We start from the raw sequence: 23133 nt of genomic DNA, 5'->3' as shown, positions 1-23133 counted from the left end.
AATGTAAGCAAACAAAAAAAATACATGAAAAGAAGTTTTAAAAGAAACAGCAATCTTGTTAAAATACATATAGAAGCAACACATAGCAAAAAATAACGCAAACAGTTCAAAAACTTTCCATTCTTCAGCGCTGAGTTGGTCAGATCTGCTTGCCAAATTTCGGACTGACTGAGGGCAACGTAAAAATTGTTGCTAACGAATATAAAGAGCTTTAGTTCCTGATTGGTCAATTATATAAAACTTTGCTCCTGATTGGACCTTCATTTTAGCGGGAATCGTCCCTGTGCCAGCGGAGGCCCGACGGGTTTCTCGCCCTTGCGTATTTTGTATTTCGTGCGTGGCTAACACAAGTCGCTTTTGACGCACGAACAGACAGACGACGGCTATTATTATAGAAACTAGCCGGGAAACCCAGCGTCGAATCGCCGGCATGAGCCACAAGTAACTGTTGCTGAACGCCCTAAGGAGCGCTTAAAAAGAACTGCAAACTGTGCGACACAGTCAGGTGGAGCGCTTTAGTACAGGTATGCAGTATGTCGTAAATCAAGTGAAGCGCACACACCATTATAGTGTTGCGACTGTAACATATTTTTCAAAAAATAACTTTCCCGCAACAAAGGCTGAAATAAAAACACAGTTTACAACCGTTGTGACTCTGTCATGGCAAAAACAATCGGTCAATATTATTTTATTTTGCGGAATAAGTTTTTGTAAATGTTAAAAAATTAATCATGACACCGGACTGAGCGCTTAGTACAGTTAAATAGTGTTACAGGTGTATAGGGATAATACCCTTTTGAAAAAAACTTTCTTGCAGACTTAAATGAAAACACAAGAAACAGTCCTTCGTTTCTTGCACAGGGCTAAGCGGTTAGTCCAGGTAAACATTGTTGGACATTCGTACAGGCGTGATTCCCAAGACAGTTTAAAAATTAATTGTCACAGTGGGCTGACCTGCATAGGCGTAACAGCCTTTTCCAAAAACAGGCTATTGTTAACACTGAGCTGACCGCCTAGTACAGTTAAACAGGTGTGAACAGTACCCTTTTCCAAAAAAACTTTATCACAACTTCAGTTTAAATGACAACACAGGAAACAGCCTGTCGTTACCCCTCCAGCTAAAGCAATTGCTCAGCTATTTTATTTGCAAAAACATTTTTAAGAAAATAATTAAAGATGTATAGCTACCTAGCTAAACTGCATCTAGCATAAGATTTATTGCTGAGAATATTGCGATTTTGATAGCCTAACTGAATTTTTATACTCTCACTTTTTAGGTAAATATATGAGATAGCTAAATGGCTATATCCTCGACATAAAAATAAATGTTGGGTTGGAGAAAAACCTCTTATACCAAACAAAATTAGTAAAAAGTAAGGCTATTAGCTAGCTAGCCTTCAAAATATTCGTTCCTAGCCAAAAATCCTAAAACTGGGGCGTTTAAGATCTGTAAGTAGCTAAAAAACGTGACAATATATTTATCTTCACATTTTAGAACATAAAAAAAACAAATATTACAAATATAAAAAGCTTATAGAAGACAAAAAGGTGAAACAGACTTAGAAACAACACTGACCACCATTACTTTTTAAAAACTAAAATGGCCATCATGTTTCTTCGTTGGCATGTCTAGGCCGCGAAAGTCTTGATTGGTTTTTCAAAGAATCAGGCGTTTTCGTATACACGTGCAAGCGGTCAAAACAAAGTCAGGTAAACTGTCAGTAAAACCATCCTATTTGTTTTCTGTGGCTCCTGAGCGGAATCGGCGATTAAGGTCACGGCGGTAAATTATTATTAAAAATGGCGCATTTGAATAATGAATTCATTTTAATTACTTAACTTCTTTTTTAAATTAGAGGTTTATTAATTAAATTAATTAAATTGTGTAAGGAAATAAATTAATTTTTGTAATTTATTTTGATAAATCATAAGATTCCAATTAAACAACCCCCTGGTTCCTAAAAATTCGCGGAAAGATCAAAGGAATATCAGTAACCCTTTTGAACAGACAAAATACGGCTATTATTATAGAGACTAGCCGTTAACCCGTGGAAAAATCCACGGGGTCGCCCGTCCTTTATATACCGCATTTCGTGTTTCCGTAACAGGAAGCGGCTTTCGCGGACAGACAGACAAAATACGGCTATTATTAAAGAGATTTTCAAAAGCTGAGTTATCCTTAAAGTACTGGTGAGCCGTTTCGCAACGCAGCGGTACTTCTGGGCAAGCGCATTCGGATACATGTATTCAATTTATTGTTGAAACCGAAATTATGATAACTTAATAAAGTAATAAACTTAATTTCTACAATCAATCTTTTACGTTTGCAAAAAATTTAGCACAGTGGTTAAACCAAGATTATAAAATGTTGTACTAAGCAAATGCGGGTGCATTTTTATTTAAAAACGAGAATAAAAAGGTCTATATTGTACAAAAGCTAAAAATAGGATCTGTTAAATAATAAGTAGATATACAATAGGTAAACATAGGTTATTGAGATTTATTAACCCGAGGTGATTTATATTCAACGACGCGCAGCGGAGTTGAATATAATATCACCGAGGGTTAATAAATCCAATAACCTATGTTTACCTATTGTATATATGTTTTATTATATACCCAAAAGAGATTGTTATAATTAATATTACTTATTTTGTTTTGTGTTTGTTTTGTTTTCGTTTCATTTTATAGTGTAGATCGAAACATTTTTTTGTGAAATCGACATGTTTTCGAAATGTTGTTGAAATCGACACGGTACAAAGAGACAAAAAGTTCATTTCTTTTTTTTGAATGTTGAAAGTTTTGATGTTTTTGTAAAAAGAATTTTCTCGACACAAAAGTTCCCGCCATTTCACGTGTTTGGAAATCGACCAATCAGAAAACGGACCACTAAGAAACAACCAATCACAGTTAATTACGATAAAAATTAATGAGGCCGAAAGGATAAAATCAAAACATGCGTTTACGAATGTTTTGTCAAAACTATTGTTACGTCACAAGCATTGAATAATACGGGTGGAATACGATCATTTATTCAATGGCTGTTTTTGCTTACGGGTATATAATAATAATAATAATCCCATGTAGTGCTTTTAATATAGTAAAAAATATCTTCATTATTCTATAGTTTTAGTATTTGAAGAAATAATTAAACTAAGTTGGAAATTGTTTTAATCTCCTGCTCAACTGGTAATTTCTTTTTGTTTTCTTTGAAGTTCTCTACGTCTTCGATGGTATCAGGAAGTGGTTGATTGGTCAATTCAGGCATAAAATAAATAACGACAGCTGCCATCAGCATGATGATACCACTGATTAGAATAGGAACATCAGGTGAGGTGTACACACCCTGAAAAAAATATAAAGGAGCTGAATTGTAAATTTAAATCCCAGTTCTAATTTCTCAAAATATCGCTAAAATGACATGTATCTGCCGTCTAACAACTGCCATTTATTTCCAAGGTTCTTCAAATGTGGGGGAAATAAAAAGTAGACCCACTAAGTAAAGGGTCTCATAGGAAATCTCAGTTAAGCGAGTAAACTGCTTAATCGAGCAACCATAAATCCCCATTTTAAGGGATCCTGCTGAGTAACATTCGATAATTATCACAAATTGTGGGTTCTGCTGGTCATTCTTTTTTCTTTCATGGTTGAAAACAAAAGTTTTTAACAGACCTAATGAAACAAAACGTTTTTTTAATGTCCTAAAACAAGATGCATGTGTAACAGGCGTAACATTTTTGCACACTTTTGTCATATGACACAGTTAGTGAAAGTGAGAGAAATTTCTGACGAGTAATTTAAAAAATAAAAAGTCATGCATGACTATTCAAGCTAACAAACCAAGTTATAAGTCTAAAGTAAATCAAGCTGTGAATTTTATGAAAGGAAACGGACTGGAACCTTCATGTCAAATAATAATCATAAAAGGGCTTTATTAAAGTTTCGCAATTTTTCTGTGGCTATCAGTGAAACAAAATAATGGACACACTCGCCAATCATATGGACACCCTCACCAAAAGTATCAATTGTGGAGCAAGTACACTTCCCATGCGACAAACTGTTACACACAAACCAACACATAAGTTGCTATAAAGAAAAAAGGAGAATATTGCAAATAATATTTTTCTTTATATGCGTTTTTAGGAACTGCCTCTCAGAGAATAATGCTAGATTTAGTGAAATCTTTAAGTTATCGATTTTCTAATATTTGCGACGAAACATTTATTACCTAATAATATTTAAATGGTAACAGTAGTTATATAAAGAAGAATAAAAAAAAGACAAAATATTAATTGTGCAGTAAAAGCATCATTGTATGCGCAATATAAACGTACAAGCAAACTTACCGAACGATAGTAGGGAAGAGGTCCACACAATAAACGTATACCAAGCCAAATGTTGGAGCGAAAAACATTTTCCCTGCTAACAGTAGAGCTGAAAGAAATATTAATTACAAATCGCATTGTGTATTATCTCACGAGAGAAAAAGAGACACAAAAGGCTACAGCGTGTTTTTATTTGTCGAAAAAAAATCCAAATCATTAATTTTTCAGTTTAAATATTTGCAAAGATGCAGGAAGAGTGCATAACAGCTTACCGATATGATTAAAAATCTTGTAGGAAATACAAAGCAAGCTACCAATAATCATAAAAGCCAGTATTACACGTCTTTTTCCAAACCTAAGTAGTTAGTTAATTCATTAACAGAATCCATCATTAGGCTTGTTTAGACAGTTAGACAAGGCAACCAGAAGGTTATTTCGTTTTTTCCAAACAATCTATTGAAGAGCCTTACTTGATCCGAAATTTTACCGAGAACTCACCATAAAGTGTTGTAGATTAGCTGAATGCGCACACTGTTTATGACAACAAAATGACCTATTCAAAATTAACTTGTATGTTTTTTTCTTTCATGAGACTGACAAATAACAAAAGTTCTACCTATTCAAGGTAAAGAAGGCTATCACTACCGGAACAGTATCGAAACAAGCTCCGATCATTACAGCTAAGTACGGATCTAAAGAGACGGATTCCATGGACAGGGATAGTGTGTAATATCCAATAGCTGCTGATGTCCTGTATGTAAGAAAAGGATGATTGTTATTTTGGATTGCACAAACAGTTTATAGGCTGGAAATCAATTCAATAGCTAATTAATAGTCAACAAACTGTACCAAATCTCAACATATTTGTTCTAAACAGATATTGGATAACGTGAAATCGGATATCAAAAACTATCCAGTGGAGCTTGCAATATTCGACGCTAAGTATCATCAAAGCGAGAATGAATAATTTCTTATCGTCCACTTAAAGGGTTATCAAATTATAACACATAAATTTTAAAGTTATAGCATTCTGTTCAGTCATGAAATAATTTAAATGTTTTCGTGTCATGAACAAGTTAGTTTTATCTAAGCTAGAATACACTCTTTTGTTGTTGACCAGATAGAAGATTTATTTATTTTAAACTCGTTTTACTTTTCCCAGATTTGTTATACTTTTGGGCTAATGTTTATAAACGTGCATGCATTCTTTGACCTATTGATATATATATGTATGTATTTTTCTTAAGTATGTTTTACATACTAAAGAAAATTAAATTACCAAGCAAAAAACATGGCCAGTAATCTTCTTCGAAGCTCTTTGTATGAAAACAACTTTTTTGTTGATATTCGTTTTCTGTTTATCGGTTTCACACCTTTGATAGTTTCGCCACTGTGGATAACTGACAGTGAAAGTAAAGTCACATTATTCATCTTTGCAGCTTTTGTCAGATATTGATTAAGTAGTGTATATTTCTTATGAACGACAAGCCATCGAAATGATTCAGGAAGAAAGCTAAAGAAAATGAAGACACGTATAATTATTCTTTTTGCAACCCTCATGTTTGTTTAGGTTTTACCTACACGACGGACGGATGGTAAGGACCCTGAAACTAATAAAAAGGCCTGTAAGAATACGTATAGTCCTTCTTAGCTTCGTACTTAATTTTACTCTAAGCCTATTTTTGAATATTTCAAGCGAACGTTTATAGTTTATTTTACAATCTCACTGCGTTTTAGACGTTAAAAAAACTTTAAGATATGGTAAAAACGTTCGAAAATTGGTTTTAAGAAGATATATTGTCTCTTCTGTGGATTACTGAATTAATTTAAAAGCAGACTCACAAATACATCACGCATAACGGTCGGTGGACTGGTAAACTAATTTTACACCAGACTTCTACATTGTACTTAACGGTAAACTAATTTTACACCGGACTTACATTGTACATAACAGACTGGTAAACAAATTTTACACAGGACTTACAAATACATCAGGCATAGCGGTATAACCAGAGATAAAGATGTGTAGAGTTGTGACTGCCACCAACTTTTCGTTGCCCAACATATACCGCCTCCAGCAGCAACGGATGTCAGGAAAGAAAAAATAAGAAGTAAAGAAAGGTAATTATTATGCTTCTTTGGTGCTAGTTCGGGCGTCATCACATACACAATACTGTGGACCCCCTAAAAGAAAATCATAACACACTAACATGGAAAGAAAAACACGCAAAGTAATGCACTTTGATAGGCATACTTTGGCAGGTCTAAATTATGGTTTCAATCACTTTTAAAATATGACTTTTAATTGACAACTTATACTTTGCGGCAAAGTTGATATTTTTTTGTTTTTAAAAATGGGTAGCAATTTCTTTTTATTAACAGGTTTGTTAGATGACTCGCGCTGCGAGTGTAAAAGATGAGCGACTCTCTGATTTTTTACGGAGACCAAATAGTCCACAACGATGAACGGAATTCTTCCTATTATGAACCATTAAACTATATAAATCCTAAATGCACATGTCTATTTTGCCAAGTTTGACGAAAAAGTTGCTTTTCAAATATGGAACGCTATAAGGATAATTAAGTAAGTATGATTGGAAGTTGAAACGAACCGGTTAAAATGCTCACATTCCGTATATCCTGCACATATTAAAAATCCGGCAAACGCAGTTGGGCAAAAAACAGACCAGCATACTTTGTTTGCTGGTTCAATATTTTTTTCGAAAAATATATTACAAAGAAATATTTCAGCGAGACTTATTCTGGATGAAAAAATGACCAAGGTTGGAGAAGATAAAAAAAATTTTAATATATATATATGTTCGACTCTGTAAATTACATACTTGCCGGAAAAATAGCAAGTTTGTTTTTCGCCGCCATCAGCTTGACAAGTCACTAAAGTCGAAAGCCAACAGCCCCTTTAATAGTTCAAACAATTTATCACACAATGTGTGTTAAAACTGGAAGATATGTTAAAAAACTTTTACTGAGGTATAAGACAAAATGTTAAAATTGGATTTTTAGCAGATAGTCCTGTCGATTGATATAGCACTGAATTTGCCAAAAAAAATATGCCTTTAAATTCATAAAAAGGTTGCTGGAAGGAGAAACTGGAACAATTTTTAAGGTAACCAAAACCGAATCCAAAAAATTATCAGTGTTCACCAACAATTGTTCATTAAATGTCAGATATTTACTTGATGCCCTATGAATTATCATTCTGTTGAAAATCAGGAAAAGGAGCTGTCTATTATGATCAAAGAAGCTTGACATTGTCAAAATCAATGAACGTTTCTTAAAAACATAGCTTCAACATATATTGTTACTTGTATCAAGTCTTATGTTTTTTAAATTGCTTAAGAATTTTGCAAATTCTGGTTGCTGATGAAAACAAGTACCTACACAAGCGAATATACCACCAAAAAAACGCAATAATGTAAACAGGATGAAATTTTTTATCAGTGAAGCAACTGCAAAGAATATGATTGCCAATCCTAAAGAGATGAGAAGTACTGGTCTTCTACCATAACGATCAGATACCCGACCAATTGTCCCTCCGCCAATCATCACACCGATGAAATAAACTGTTGTAGATACCATAGGGTAGAAATTATTATCGCATACCAAGTTCCACTAAATAAAAAAATTCACGCATCCTTACAACCATATATTCTACATCGTGTATTTCTATGATGATGTAAATTAGGATTTAAGGAAAAGGTAAATAGACTAACTGCAAAAATATCCGAAAATGAAATAATGTTGATTTTTTTGCCATTTGGTCTCATGGCAAGGACGACATATCGACATGCCATCTATAAGCCATAACTTGTGATCACTCAACTTTAATATATCGAAAGGCCCACATAGAGGAAAATTAAGTTTACTGTCCGGCACTACTCGATATCGGCAATTGCAACAACAATGGGCAAAAAATCTGGTACAATGACGAAAGTCGAAACGCCAAATATTTTGTGTTTTCCCAAAAAACGCTTTAGAGTTTATAGGTTAAAAAAACGTTCACTTTTTGTGGAAGATGGGTGTTTTTTTTTAACGAGACTAAAATAGGTACGTTGTGAACTGAACAGACTGTATACAATCTTTATACAAACATTATACTGGCTTCACAACATAAAAAAGTATTTTTATAGCTACTTGTAAAAATAATGAAGCGTGATTATAAGCCATTATCGGCAGTTTTAATGTTTACAGACATAGCAAAGCAGACATTACCTCGGTCACAATTGAGCTCACATGGTAATTCTCGACTTTATCAAAAATCCATTTTTCACATTTTTGTTTGGTACGATTTTGTTTTATTTCACATTTTTCCGCGATAAATAAGTGAGAAGTATTCCGCCACAGCTCACTCGTGTTCGGTCTACCATTTTGCAAGGCACATCTAAATACATAATGGAGTTATTTTTCCTCACAATAAAAGTATGTATAGATTTATTTCTTATAATTTAAAACACTTCTATCGACGTCTATCGTTTTAACCTCCAAAATTCTTTTAACACAAAGCAAAAAAAATTAAAAAAGTAAGAATAAACATAATTCCTCTCAATGTACCAGTGTAGCATTGTATCCTGACCACTCCAATCCCCTTAACACACTAGTGTAAAGTCATTCTCTCGAAGTCAAGATTTACTAATAAATAGTGTCAATAATCCCCAAATAGCTACCCTATTTTCTTTCCATAACTCTCAGGGCTATTACGAAACCATCCCGTCAGAATATCATAGACGTAGAAAAACCCTGGGTACGAGGTTGACCTAGCAAGTTACAAAATGATTTTACCATAAAACAGCGGTTTGCTTACTATCATTTAGACTAATAAGGCTAAATATATTTTGACTGATTGTGTGTGCTCAATCAGTGTTATTTCTTTTCTTTTGTAGTTTGTTGTATTGTGGGTTTGTTTTTAATCAATTGTTATGTAGTTTTAATTAGCTGGCTAATTATTGTTTATATCTTTTGTTGTTGTTGTTGTTTTGGCTGTTGCTCATAATGATCATAACGTGTAAATAAAGCCTTCGTATGGTTGTGTTGCTGATAATGATCATAACGTGTAAATAAAGCCTTCGTATGGTTGTGTTGGTTTATATGCTTATTCTGGTCTCAACATTTTTCACCTGATAAAGCCTTTACTTTTGTTTTTGAAGTGCTTCTCTATCTTATAGCCCTCTTTTTCATGCTGTAAAATGTTTAATTTAAAATATATTAAATACCAGAACCCAGAACACGATCATTATCCAGGTTTTTTTTATTTTGAGTTTCAGCAGTGCTTTATTTTTCAACTTCTTAATTCCATAACACCCCCACTTACGGATGTGAAGGTGTTATGTTATGTTTGTATAAAAAGCGGGTTTGTGTTTAAACGTTTTAATCGCTTAAATTAATTCAATCACAAATTATTTTTAAGAATAAGACATGATTTACTTTCCTTATTTAGAGAAAAACCTTATTTTGTTTCACTTCTGCAAATCAATTTTATCGTTCTTTTGGACCTAGACTACATTTTGCATTATTGGTTTTTATTTTGAGTTTCAGCAGTGCTTTATTTTTCAACTTCTTAATTTTCATGACATACCCGACTTACCGATGTGAAGGTGTGATACCAAATGTTGACGGCAATGACACGTGGTTAAACGCAACGAATGCATTGCAACACCATAAAAGGAGATAACAAATCACGTGGTATCGACCAGGTGAGCCCAGTTTCAATAACACATCATCTAACTGACCTTCTTTTCCGGTTCTTTTCTCTGTCCTAAAAAAATAAGAAAATAACTTTTGCTTAACACTGGAGCAGGTAACAGAATCCAAACGCGAAAGATGTCGCAACAACGCCAGGTATGTTATGCCGCTTAAGCTTTTATGAAACAAGCAATAAGCACATAGCCTCAGACATTCTCATATACAAAAAAATGTGTAGCTACATACGCGCTTGGAATTTTTGGATGCATACTTAAAAGTTTCACCAGCTAAATTGTTTGCTCGCATACAGCAAATACACGGTGCTTAAGTTTCTTCGACAGTTCAAGTAATCTTTAAAAACAAGTCATAGCAGATTTGTCACAGTAATTTCTTATTTTATATGTTCTTAATGTTTGTGAATACTGTTAAACGAGTTCTAATTGATACGTTCCATTGAGGATGGGATAGATCTCCTTAAGAGTTGGGGGGTCTTTACTAAGGACAACTGCATTGTTTCGTGCAAACAATGCTCATTTTCTTCGACATTAATAATCATTTAAAATAACTTCATTGTAATGTCACTTACATTCGTGTCACTCCTTCTAACTTGCTCTCCTTCTCATCAAATTGCGCCATTTTTTTCTTGTCAATATATTTTAAGAACTCTGTTACATTAAGTATACGTCGCACAGCGTTTGGCAGTTTTAATTAAAATGTTCAAAACATTCAGGAGGATAAATTTAAATACAAATGTACTTTAATTAAAAATTTGTTTTACAGATACTTCAGCCTAATTGGAAATCTGATAAAAAAAGCATTGAGAAGTCTTCGTGACGTCATTTTCGTAGGCGACAATAGTGACAAAAATGCATTGGCGTGGTAGAAACAGGATGTCAGACTTAAGAGATAGGAGATGAATGCGATAATGACAACAAATGTGTCTAGTTTTTTTCTACAAAGAAAATGAAATCCTAAAATTGTCAGATTCGATCACAAGAAATTGTTTATATTTCAGCGAAAGTTGAGTCACGGGCAAGTCAATACAGTCCGCACAGACACGTGTATCTTGGAGAAGAAGTTTTTCGTCAACAAAACTGGTTAAAACGAACATTAAAATGTGGAGCGACCAAATAATTAATACACCATTTACATGAGACATGACGTGACGTCAAACTGGTTTCAGTGATTTTCATCCACAGCTGATTGCATGAGTTTCATGATTTCTGGTGAAGTGCAACTCAATGGCACTTCAGTTTGGTAGAACGGCGAAATAAAAGAAGGATTGCACAATGTCTTAACACAATCTATCCATATCACATGGCACATTAGGGCAACAGCATAGAACTTTGATTTTGTGAGTTAATGTATAAACTGATATCAAATAATAATGCTTGCCTCAAATACAACTTGTTTTTGGAGTATTTTTCATTTTTGGTTAATTCGAAAGCAATAAACAAAGTGCTCTGTAACAACAACCCAGGGACTAAGCCCGGAAAGACAGTTGTTGTAAACTCCACAACGAATTAATCCGCATCTTGGCCAACGAACGTCCTGAAATTCGGGTAAAATGGAACGTCCTGAAATTCGGGTAAAATGGAACGTCCTGAAATTCGGGTAAAATGAAACGTCCTGAAATTCGGGTAAAATGGAACGTCCTGAAATTCGGGTAAAATGGAACGTCCTGAAATTCGGGTAAAATGGTCTTAAACGTCAGCAATTAGGATGTTTCACGATTAAAGATTTAACCAAATAACCTAAGGTTCTAAGTTCTTGGTACTCAGTGAACATTGGCAGGTAAACTTTTGCGCGACTTTCATAAAGAAATGCCCAATGTAGCTTATTCCATGAAATTAACGAGTCAAGAAATTAACGTGAATTAAGTTAACAGTCATAAAATTAAGGCAGTTCAATAAAATAATTTTGAAAACGGCATTTAATTAACGCGGTTGAGCAAGGTTGTTTTCGAAAATGCAATTAATTAACGCGAATTTGAGAATATGCAATAACACACGAAGCAAAAATTACGGCAACAGTTGAATCTACGGTAGTAAAGCGGTTTCCTCTATAAGGCAGTTTGGAAGTCGAAATAAAAGTTTTCGTTGTTTGGAAAAATGTTAAAAATGTTAAAAATTTTTAAAAAAGTGATTTCGGTTAATTTTCCACTTGGATCAAAGTATGAAGATTATACAAAACCTATTTTAAAAAACATCGCTGAATAACAGAACACCATTGAGCTATTGTCGATGAGGAGGAAATAGTAAAAAAATTTAAACAAATTGTATATTTATGTTTTCTAGGCTTTAACATATTATTAAAAAGTTACCAAATTAGCAGTATTTTACGAGTTGACGTACACATTTTTTACGGGGTGTTATTAAATTTTTTGACATTTTTTTTTGGTGGGGCGTCTATTCGAGGGGGGCGTTTAAAAGAAAGGGGCGTTTTAAGGGGCGTTACACTTCGCCTTTTTTGCAGCTTTTACCTGTATTATAAACTTTACAATATATCTAAATTTCCAACCTTAAACCTAAGATTTAGGAAAAAGGTGTTTATAGAAAATTTCCTTATTTACCGATGTATCAAATATGAGAGATTGTGTTTAGTTGTATTTATGAAATGTTTATATTATAATAACGCCAGTAAAATTGTCTTTAAAATTGTCATATACTTTTACTATCGCCTCGAATAAACGTCCCCTTATGAGGGAGGGGCGTCTATCAGAGGGGGGGGGGGTTATTTTAAAAATGACTTAAAAAGGGGAGTGTCTATTCGAGGGGGGCGTTTAATAGAAGGGGGGTGTTTATTCGAAGCATTACGGTATGCAGCTATGATTATTGAAAAAATTCTGTAATAGACAGCGGTAGTTTTTTCGCCGATGAAATGGTCATTATTGTCAGTAGTTTACTTTACTTTAAATTTGACCTTTATTGCATGTTTTTTGATATTGTTATCATTTTGATTAAAAGTATTTAAAGTTTAAACTTAATTTTAACATAAGTTCTACATATTCTTTTATAACAGATGTCAGTATTAAAATAGGTTTTAAAAAAAATTATTTTCGCTTTCCAATCGCGAAATTTATTTCCGCAAGAATATTTATTTTCTCAAATGTTCTTACTCATGAGAAATGACTCGCAAACTGAAAATTGAACACTATTTCAATTTTAGACTAAAAACCTAAAAAGCCCTGCAAAGGGTAAATATTTTATTTGGTTTAAATACTTTGTTCCGTGAAACATTGTTTTTTAGGAGAACAAAGTATTTTTGAACTGGTCACAAAAACCCAAACTGGATCATTTTTAATATGCTGGTAATTAAAATTTTAAAATCAGTTTGTTTAAGATTTGTGTATGATTGGCTACAAAACATCAACGTTTATCAAAACATGTTGAAACAAGTATTAGAAAACTTACCTTCATTTAGAAGAGAAAAAGGTAAAAAAAAAAAAGACCTCGAACATCAACGCCATCACTTTTAAACCAAAATGTCCTTCGTTATCTCATACACAGCTCTTATGGATCATATTGCTTTTTTCTAGAAGAATTTGGATTGGTTATTCCTGCAAATCAAGCTTTGTGATTGGTTTAATACGCGCGAGTAGAGAAATAAAAGTCGTTAAAATATATGGCATTTGCTGTTTATAATTTGAGAATTTTGTGTGTGGTTAGCACGACTTCTTCTTCGTGCACAACAGGCAGGCTGAATATGAGTATTATTAACGTAGAGATAGCGTGATATCAAAGTTTTTCACTTGTGTTTTTTTTCTATGAAATAATTATTTGTAAGTGTTTCGCCATACTTTTTCATTAATTTTGTTATTAAACACTTTCATTGAGAGGTATATCTTCGAAATTTTAAATGACATGAATGCTTAGGTTTGGACCTAAAACAAACACTGTAAAATTTACATAGGTTTAGCAAAAAAATTAAAAATAAATAGCAGAAGAGAGAGCAAAGAAAAAGAAATTTGTAGGACAATTATTCACATGAAGTTATATTTTATTCAGTAGTTCCTCGCAGAAAATATGGTTTAAATATTCTAATGCGTGAAAACAAGTACTTCCCTTTACACATTAAAAATAAGTTGCTATGGAATTCAATCATGGAAACGATGAATTGCGTATTAAATATTCTTAGAATCATTCTTGAGAAAGTCACGTATCGTACATTCGTGTCGTATTTAAGTTTTTTTTATTCTTAATGACACACATACATATTGCGACAACTTCACACGCTATGATACATTTCATTTATCTAACCTTGTTTCCATGACTTTTTATTCTCTTTCTGATATGTGGATGGCTTAAAAAGAATAGCCCCTGAGATGGAGCTGGAGTTTTTTTCCCATCTGGTCAACAGAAAAAAAGAGGGCGACCGCCCATTAAATATAGAAAAGGTTCACTGTGTTTTGCATCGCAATTTCGTACTGCAGTCTAGAAATTTGAAGTGGCGGAAAGATCAAAGGAATATCAGTAACCCTTTTGAACAGACAAAAATACGGCTATTATTATAGAGATTTTCAAAAGCTGAGTTATCCTTAAAGTACTGGTGAGCTGTTTCGCAACGCAGCGGTACTTCTGGGCAAGCGCATTCGGATACATGTATTCAATTTATTGTTGAAACCGAAATTATGATAACTTAATAAAGTAATAAACTTAATTTCTACAATCAATCTTTTACGTTTGCAAAAAATTTAGCACAGTGGTTAAACCAAGATTATAAAATGTTGTACTAAGCAAATGCGGGTGTATTTTTATTTAAAAACGAGAATAAAAAGGTCTATATTGTACAAAAGCTAAAGATAGGATCTGTTAAATAATAATAATAATCCCATGCAGTGCTTTTAATATAGTAAAAAATATGTTCATTATTCTATAGTTTTAGTATTTGAAGAAATAGTTAAACTAAGTTGGAAATTGTTTTAATCTCCTGCTCAACTGGTAATTTCTTTTTGTTTTCTTTGAAGTTCTCTACGTCTTCGATGGTATCAGGAAGTGGTTGATTGGTCAATTCAGGCATAAAATAAATAACGACAGGTGCCATCAGCATGATGATACCACTGATTAGAATAGGAACATCAGGTGAGGTGTACACACCCTGAAAAAATATAAAGGAGCTGAATTGTAAATTTAAATCCCAGTTCTAATTTCTCAAAATATCGCTAAAATGACATGTATCTGCCGTCTAACAACTGCCATTTATTTCCAAGGATCTTCAAATGTGGGGGAAATAAAAAGTAGACCCACTAAGTTAAGGGTCTGCTAGGAAATCTCAGTTAAGCGAGTAAACTGCTTAATCGAGCAACCATAAATCCCCATTTTAAGGGATCCTGCTGAGTAACATTCGATAATTTTCACAAATTGTGAGTTATGCTGGTCATTCTTTTTTCTTTCATGGTTGAAAACAAAAGTTTTTAACAGACCTAATGAAACAAAACGTTTTTCTAATGTCCTAAAACAAGATGCATGTGTAACAGGCGTAACATTTTTGCACACTTTTGTCATGTGACACAGTTAGTGAAAGTGAGAGAAATTTCTGACGAGTAATTTTTTTAAAAAAAAAGTCATGCATGACTATTCAAGCTAACAAACCAAGTTATAAGTCTAAAGTAAATCAAGCTGTGAATTTTATGAAAGGAAACGGACTGGAACCTTCATGTAATAATCAATAATAATCATAAAAGGGCTTTATTAAAGTTTCGCAATTTTTCTGTGGCTATCAGTGAAACAAAATAATGGACACACTCGCCAATCATATGGACACACTTACCAAAAGTATCAATTGTGGAGCAAGTACACTTCCCATGCGACAAACTGTTACACACAATCCAACACATAAGTTGCTATGAAGAAAAGAGGAGAATATTGCAAATAATATTTTTCTTTATATGCGTTTTTAGGAACTGCCTCTCAGAGAATAATGCTAGATTTAGTGAAATCTTTAAGTTATCAATTTTCTGAAATTTGTGACGAAACATTCATTATCTAATAATATTTAAATGGTAACAGTAGTTATATAAAGAAGAATAAAAAAAAGACAAAATATTAATTGTGCAGTAAAAGCATCATTGTATGCGCAATATAAACGTACAGGCAAACTTACCGAACGATAGTAGGGAAGAGGTCCACACAATAAACGTATACCAAGCCAAATGTTGGAGCGAAAAACATTTTCCCTGCTAACAGTAGAGCTGAAAGAAATATTAATTACAAATCGCATTGTGTATTATCTCACGAGAGAAAAAGAGACACAAAAGGCTACAGCGTGTTTTTATTTGTCGAAAAAAATCCAAATCATTAATTTTTCAGTTTAAATATTTGCAAAGATGCAGGAAGAGTGCATAACAGCTTACCGATATGATTAAAAATCTTGTAGGAAATACAAAGCAAGCTACCAATGATCATAAAAGCCAGTATTACACGTCTTTTGCCAAACCTAAGTAGTTAGTTAATTTATTAACAGAATCCATCATTAGGCTTGTCAGAGTTAGACAAGGCAACCAGAATGTTATTTCGTTTATTCCAAACAATCTATTGAAGAGCCTTACTTGATCCGACATTTTACTGAGAACTCACCATAAAGTGTTGTAGATAAGCTGAATGCGCACACTGTTTATGACAACAAAATGACCTATTCAAAATTAACTTGTATGTTTTTTTCTTTCATGAGACTGACAAATAACAAAAGTTCTACCTATTCAAGGTAAAGAAGGCTATCACTACCGGAACAGTATCGAAACAAGCTCCGATCATTACAGCTAAGTACGGATCTGAAGAGACGGATTCCATGGACAGCGATAGTGTGTAATATCCAATAGCTGCTGATGTCCTGTATGTAAGAAAAGGATGATTGTTATTTTGGATTGCACAAACAGTTTATAGGCTGGAAATCAATTCAATAGCTAATTAATAGTCAACAAACTGTACCAAATCTCAACATATTTGTTCTAAACAGATATTGGATAACGTGAAATCGGATATCAAAAACTATCCAGTGGAGCTTGCAATATTCGACGCTAAGTATCATCAAAGCGAGAATGAATAATTTCTTATCGTCCACTTAAAGGGTTATCAAATTATAACACATAAATTTTAAAGTTATAGCATTCTGTTCAGTCATGAAATAATTTAAATGTTTTCGTGTCATGAACAAGTTAGTTTTATCTAAGCTAGAATGCACTCTTTTGTTGTTGACCAGATAGAAGATTTATTTATTTTAAACTCGTTTTACTTTTTCTAGATTTGTTATACTTTTGAGCTAATGTTTATAAACGTGCATGCATTCTTTGAGCTATTGATATATATGTATGTAATTTTCTTAAGTATGTTTTACATACTAAAGAAAATTAAATTACCAAGCAAAAAACATGGCCAGTAATCTCCTTCGAAGCTCTTTGTATGAAAACAATTTTTTTGTTGATATTCGTTTTCTGTTTATCGGTTTCACACCTTTGATAGTTTCGCCACTGTGGATAACTGACAGTGAAAGTAAAGTCACATTATTCATCTTTGCAGCTTTTGTCAGATATTGATTAAGTAGTTTATATTTCTTTTGAACGACAAGCCATCGAAATGATTCAGGAAGAAAGCTAAAGAAAATGAAGACACGTATAATTATTCTTTTTGCAACCCTCATGTTTGTTTAGGTTTTAGCTACACGACGGACGGATGGTAAGGACCCTGAAACTAATAAAAAGGCCTGTAAGAATACGTATAGTCCTTCTTAGCTTCGTACTTAATTTTACTCTAAGCCTATTTTTGAATATTTTAAGCAAACGTTTATAGTTTATTTTACAATCTCACTGCGTTTTAGACGTTAAAAAAACTTTAAGATATGGTAAAAACGTTCGAAAATTGGTTTTAAGAAGATATATTGTCTCTTCTGTGGATCACTGAATTAATTTAAAAGCAGACTCACAAATACATCACGCATAACGGTCGGTGGACTGGTAAACTAATGTTACACCAGACTTCTACATTGTACTTAACGGTAAACTAATTTTACACCGGACTTACATTGTACATAACAGACTGGTAAACAAATTTTACACAGGACTTACAAATACATCAGGCATAGCGGTATAACCAGAGATAAAGATGTGTAGAGTTGTGACTGCCACCAACTTTTCGTTGCCCAACATATACCGCCTCCAGCAGCAACGGATGTCAGGAAAGAAAAAATAAGAAGTAAAGAAAGGTAATTATTATGCTTCTTTGGTGCTAATTCGGGCGTCATCACATACACAATACTGTGAACCCCCTAAAAGAAAATCATAACACACTAACATGGAAAGAAAAACACGCAAAGTAATGCACTTTGATAGGCATACTTTGGCAGGTCTAAATTATGGTTTCAATCACTTTTAAAATATGACTTTTAATTGACAACTTATACTTCGCGGCAAAGTTGATATTTGTTTGTATTTAAAAATGCGTAGCAATTTCTTTTTATTAACAGGTTTGTTAGATGACTCGCGCTGCGAGTGTAAAAGATGAGCGACTCTCTGATTTTTTACGGAGACCAAATAGTCCACAACGATGAACGGAATTCTTCCTATTATGAACCATTAAACTATATATATCCTAAATGCACATGTCTGTTTTGCCAAGTTTGACGAAAAAGTTGCTTTTCAAATATGGAACGCTATAAGGATAATTAAGTAAGTATGATTGGAAGTTGAAACGAACCGGTTAAAATGCTCACATTCCGTATATCCTGCACATATTAAAAATCCGGCAAACGCAGTTGGGCAAAAAACAGACCAGCATACTTTGTTTGCTGGTACAATATTTTTTTCGAAAAATATATTACAAAGAAATATTTCAGCGAGACTTATTCTGGATGAAAAAATGACCAAGGCTGGAGAAGATAAAAATTCTAGATATATCTATATGTTCGACTCTGTAAATTACATACTTGCCGGAAAAATAGCAAGTTTGTTTTTCGCCGCCATCAGCTCGACAAGTCACTAAAGTCGAAAGCCAACAGCCCCTTTAATAGTTCAAACAATTTATCACACAATGTGTGTTAAAACTGGAAGATATGTTAAAAAACTTTTACTGAGGTATAAGACAAAATGTTAAAATTGGATTTTTAGCAGATAGTCCTGTCGATTGATATAGCACTGAATTTGCCAAAAAAAATATGCCTTTAAATTCATAAAAAGGTTGCTGGAAGGAGAAAGTGGAACAATTTTTAAGGTAACCAAAACCGAATCCAAAAAATTATCAGTGTTCACCAACAATTGTTCATTAAATGTCAGATATTTACTTGATGCCCTATGAATTATCATTCTGTTGAAAATCAGGAAAAGGAGCTGTCTATTATGATCAAAGAAGCTTGACATTGTCAAAATCAATGAACGTTTCTTAAAAACATAGCTTCAACATATATTGTTGCTTGTATCAAGTCTTATGTTTTTTAAATAGCTTAAGAATTTTGCTAAATTCTGGTTGCTGATGAAAACAAGTACCTACACAAGCGAATATACCACCAAAAAAACGGAATAATGTAAACAGGATGAAATTTTTTATCAGTGAAGCAACTGCAAAGAATATGATTGCCAATCCTAACGAGATGAGAAGTACTGGTCTTCTACCATAACGATCAGATACCCGACCAATTGTCCCTCCGCCAATCATCACACCGATGAAATAAACTGTTGTAGATACCATAGGGTAGAAATTATTATCGCATACCAAGTTCCACTAAATAAAAAAATTCACGCATCCTTACAACCATATATTCTACATCGTGTATTTCTATGATGATGTAAATTAGGATTTAAGGAAAAGGTAAATAGACTAACTGCAAAAATATCCGAAAATGAAATAATGTTGATTTTTTTGCCATTTGGTCTCATGGCAAGGACGACATATCGACATGCCATCTATAAGCCATAACTTGTGATCACTCAACTTTAATATATCGAAAGGCCCACATAAAGGAAAATTAAGTTTACTGTCCGGCACTACTCGATATCGGCAATTGCAACAACAATGGGCAAAAAATCTGGTACAATGACGAAGGTCGAAACGCCAAATATTTTGTGTTTTCCAAAAAACGCTTTAGAGTTTATAGGTTAAAAAAACGTTCACTTTTTGTGGAAGATGGGTGTTTTTTTTTAACGAGACTAAAATAGGTACGTTGTGAACTGAACAAACTGTATACAATCTTTATAAAACATTATACTGGCTTCACAACATAAAAAAGTATTTTTATAGCTACTTGTAAAAATAATGAAGCGTGATTATAAGCCATTATCGGCAGTTTTAATGTTTACAGGCATAGCAAAGCAGACATTACCTCGGTCACAATTGAGCTCACATGGTAATTCTCGACTTTATCAAAAATCCATTTTTCACATTTTTGTTTGGTACGATTTTGTTTTATTTCACATTTTTCCGCGATAAATAAGTGAGAAGTATTCCGCCACAGCTCACTCGTGTTCGGTCTACCATTTTGCAAGGCACATCTAAATACATAATGGAATTATTTTTCCTCACAATAAAAGTATGTATAGATTTATTTCTTATAATTTAAAACACTTCTATCGACGTCTATCGTTTTAACCTCCAAAATTCTTTTAACACAAAGCAAAAAAAATTAAAAAAGTAAGAATAAACATAATTCCTCTCAATGTGCCAGTGTGGCATTGTATCCTGACCACCCCAATCCCCTTAACACACTAGTGTAAAGTCATTCTCTCGAAGTCAAGATTTACTAATAAATAGTGTCAATAATCCCCAAATAGCTACCCTATTTTCTTTCCATAACTCTCAGGGCTATTACGAAACCATCCCGTCAGAATATCATAGACGTAGAAAAACCCTGGGTACGAGGTTGACCTAGCAAGTTACAAAATGATTTTACCATAAAACAGCGGTTTGCTTACTATCATTTAGGCTAATAAGGCTAAATATATTTTGACTGATTGTGTGTGCTCAATCAGTGTTATTTCTTTTCTTTTGTGGTTTGTTGTATTGTGGGTTTGTTTTTAATCAATTGTTATGTAGTTTTAATTAGCTGGCTAATTATTGTTTATATCTTTTGCTGTTGTTGTTGTTTTGGCTGTTGCTCATAATGATCATAACGTGTAAATAAAGCCTTCGTATGGTTGTGTTGCTGATAATGATCATAACGTGTAAATAAAGCCTTCGTATGGTTGTGTTGGTTTATATGCTTATTCTGGTCCCAACATTTTTCACCTGATAAAGCCTTTACTTTTGTTTTTGAAGTGCTTCTCTATCTTATAGCCCTCTTTTTCATGCTGTAAAATGTTTAATATAAAATATATTAAATACCAGAACCCAGAACACGATCATTATCCCTGGATAATGATCGTGTTCTGGGTTTTTTTATTTTGAGTTTCAGCAGTGCTTTATTTTTCAACTTCTTAATTCCATAACACCCCCCACTTACCGATATGAAGGTGTTATGTTATGTTTGTATAAAAAGCGGCTTTGTGTTTAAACGTTTTAATCGCTTAAATTAATCCAATCACAAATTATTTTTAAGAATAAGACATGATTTATTTTCCTTATTTAGAGAAAAACCTTATTTTGCTTTACTTCTGCAAATCAATTTTATCGTTCTTTTGGACCTAGACTACATTTTGCATTATTGGTTTTTATTTTGAGTTTCAGCAGTGCTTTATTTTTCAACTTCTTAATTTCCATGATATACCCCATTTACCGATGTGAAGGTGTGATACCAAATGTTGACGGCAATGACACGTGGTTAAACGCAACGAATGCATTGCAACACCATAAAAGGAGATAACAAATCACGTGGTATCGACCAGGTGAGCCAAGTTTCAATAACACATCATCTAACTGACCTTCTTTTCCGGTTCCTTTCTCTGTCCTAAAAAAATAAGAAAATAATTTTTGCTTAACACTGGAGCAAGTAACAGAATCCAAACGCGAAAGATGTCGCAACAACGCCAGGTATGTTATGCCGCTTAAGCTTTTATGAAACAAGCAATAAGCACATAGCCTCAGACATTCTCATATACAAAATAATGTGTAGCTACATACGCGCTTGGAATTTTTGGATGCATACTTAAAAGTTTCACCAGCTAAATAGTTTGCTCGTATACAGCAAATACACGGTGCTTAAGTTTCTTCGACAGTTCAAGTAATCTTTAAAAACAAGTCATAGCAGATTTGTCACGGTAATTTCTTATTTTATATGTTCTTAATGTTTGTGAATACTGTTAAACGAGTTCTAATTGATACGTTCCATTGAGGATGGGATAGATCTCCTTAAGAGTTGGGGGGTCTTTACTAAGGACAACTTCATTGTTTCGTGCAAATGAGGCTCATTATCTTCGACATTAATAAACATTTAAAACAGCTTCATTGTAATGTCACTTACATTCGTGTCACCCCTTCTAACTTGCTCTCCTTCTCATCAAATTGCGCCATTTTTTTTTCTTGTCAATATTCTTTGACGGAGTTACAGTAAATTCTAATTCAAAAATATTTAAAAAAACTTGAATTAGCCTCGAATTTTTGTTGTTTATCTAACTGTGCTGTTCAAAAGCGTGCATATGATACAAATTATATTTTAAGAACTCTGTTACATTAAGTATACGTCGCACAGCGTTCGGCAGTTTTAATTAAAATGTTCAAAACATTCAGGAGAACAAATTTAAATACAAATGTACTTTAATTAAAAATTTGTTTTACAGATACTTCAGCCTACAGGACGTATATTTATAACAGTATTTTTTACTGACATACTCATCCTGTATATAAATTCGGAAATAAATAACTAATTGGAAATCTGATAAAAAAGCATTGAGAAGTCTTCGTGACGTCATTTTCGTAGGCGACAATGGTGACAAAAATGCATTGGCGTGGTAGAAACAGGATGTCAGACTTAAGAGATAGAAGATGAATGACGATAATGACAACAAATGTGTCTAGTTCCTTTCTACAAAGAAAATGAAATCCTAAAATTGTCAGATTCGATCACAAGAAATTGTTTATATTTCATAGAGAGTTGAGTCAGAGGCAAGTCTATACTGTCGGCACAGACACGTGTATATTGGAGAAGAATTTTTTCGTCAACAAAACTGGTTAAAACGAACATTAAAATGTGG

General features: G+C 33.3%; 3 protein-coding genes across 3 annotated transcripts; all 3 read right to left on the bottom strand.

Annotated features, from left to right (window-relative positions):
- Positions 1-4189: 4189 nt before the first annotated feature.
- LOC130629989 (organic cation transporter-like protein) lies at positions 4190-10661 on the bottom strand. Its single transcript, XM_057443382.1, has 16 exons — positions 10612-10661; positions 9928-10098; positions 9011-9100; positions 8696-8727; positions 8350-8414; positions 8060-8140; positions 7728-7958; positions 6310-6509; positions 5605-5838; positions 5499-5538; positions 5175-5194; positions 4942-5076; positions 4824-4878; positions 4640-4680; positions 4347-4434; positions 4190-4228 (listed from the first exon to the last, which is right to left on the bottom strand). The coding sequence occupies exons 1-16, from the start codon at positions 10659-10661 to the stop codon at positions 4190-4192; spliced, it is 1572 nt and encodes a 523-aa protein (XP_057299365.1).
- Positions 10662-16691: 6030 nt separating this feature from the next.
- LOC130627286 (solute carrier family 22 member 4-like) lies at positions 16692-18686 on the bottom strand. The gene is made up of 2 exons (XM_057441374.1): positions 17380-18686; positions 16692-16853 (listed from the first exon to the last, which is right to left on the bottom strand). Exons 1-2 carry the CDS (start codon positions 17658-17660, stop codon positions 16715-16717), a joined length of 420 nt encoding a protein of 139 aa, XP_057297357.1. The 5' UTR covers positions 17661-18686; the 3' UTR covers positions 16692-16714.
- On the bottom strand, positions 17841-22453 carry LOC130629978 (organic cation transporter-like protein). The gene is made up of 9 exons (XM_057443371.1): positions 22404-22453; positions 21720-21890; positions 20783-20872; positions 20468-20499; positions 20123-20187; positions 19834-19914; positions 19502-19732; positions 18085-18284; positions 17841-17916 (listed from the first exon to the last, which is right to left on the bottom strand). The coding sequence occupies exons 1-9, from the start codon at positions 22451-22453 to the stop codon at positions 17841-17843; spliced, it is 996 nt and encodes a 331-aa protein (XP_057299354.1).
- Positions 22454-23133: the final 680 nt, after the last annotated feature.

This window comes from Hydractinia symbiolongicarpus, chromosome 2, assembly GCF_029227915.1.
Source record: "Hydractinia symbiolongicarpus strain clone_291-10 chromosome 2, HSymV2.1, whole genome shotgun sequence".
Classification (NCBI taxonomy): domain Eukaryota; kingdom Metazoa; phylum Cnidaria; class Hydrozoa; order Anthoathecata; family Hydractiniidae; genus Hydractinia; species Hydractinia symbiolongicarpus.
Note: the sequence above shows the minus strand (reverse complement) of the source record. Positions and strands in the feature narration are given on the sequence as shown.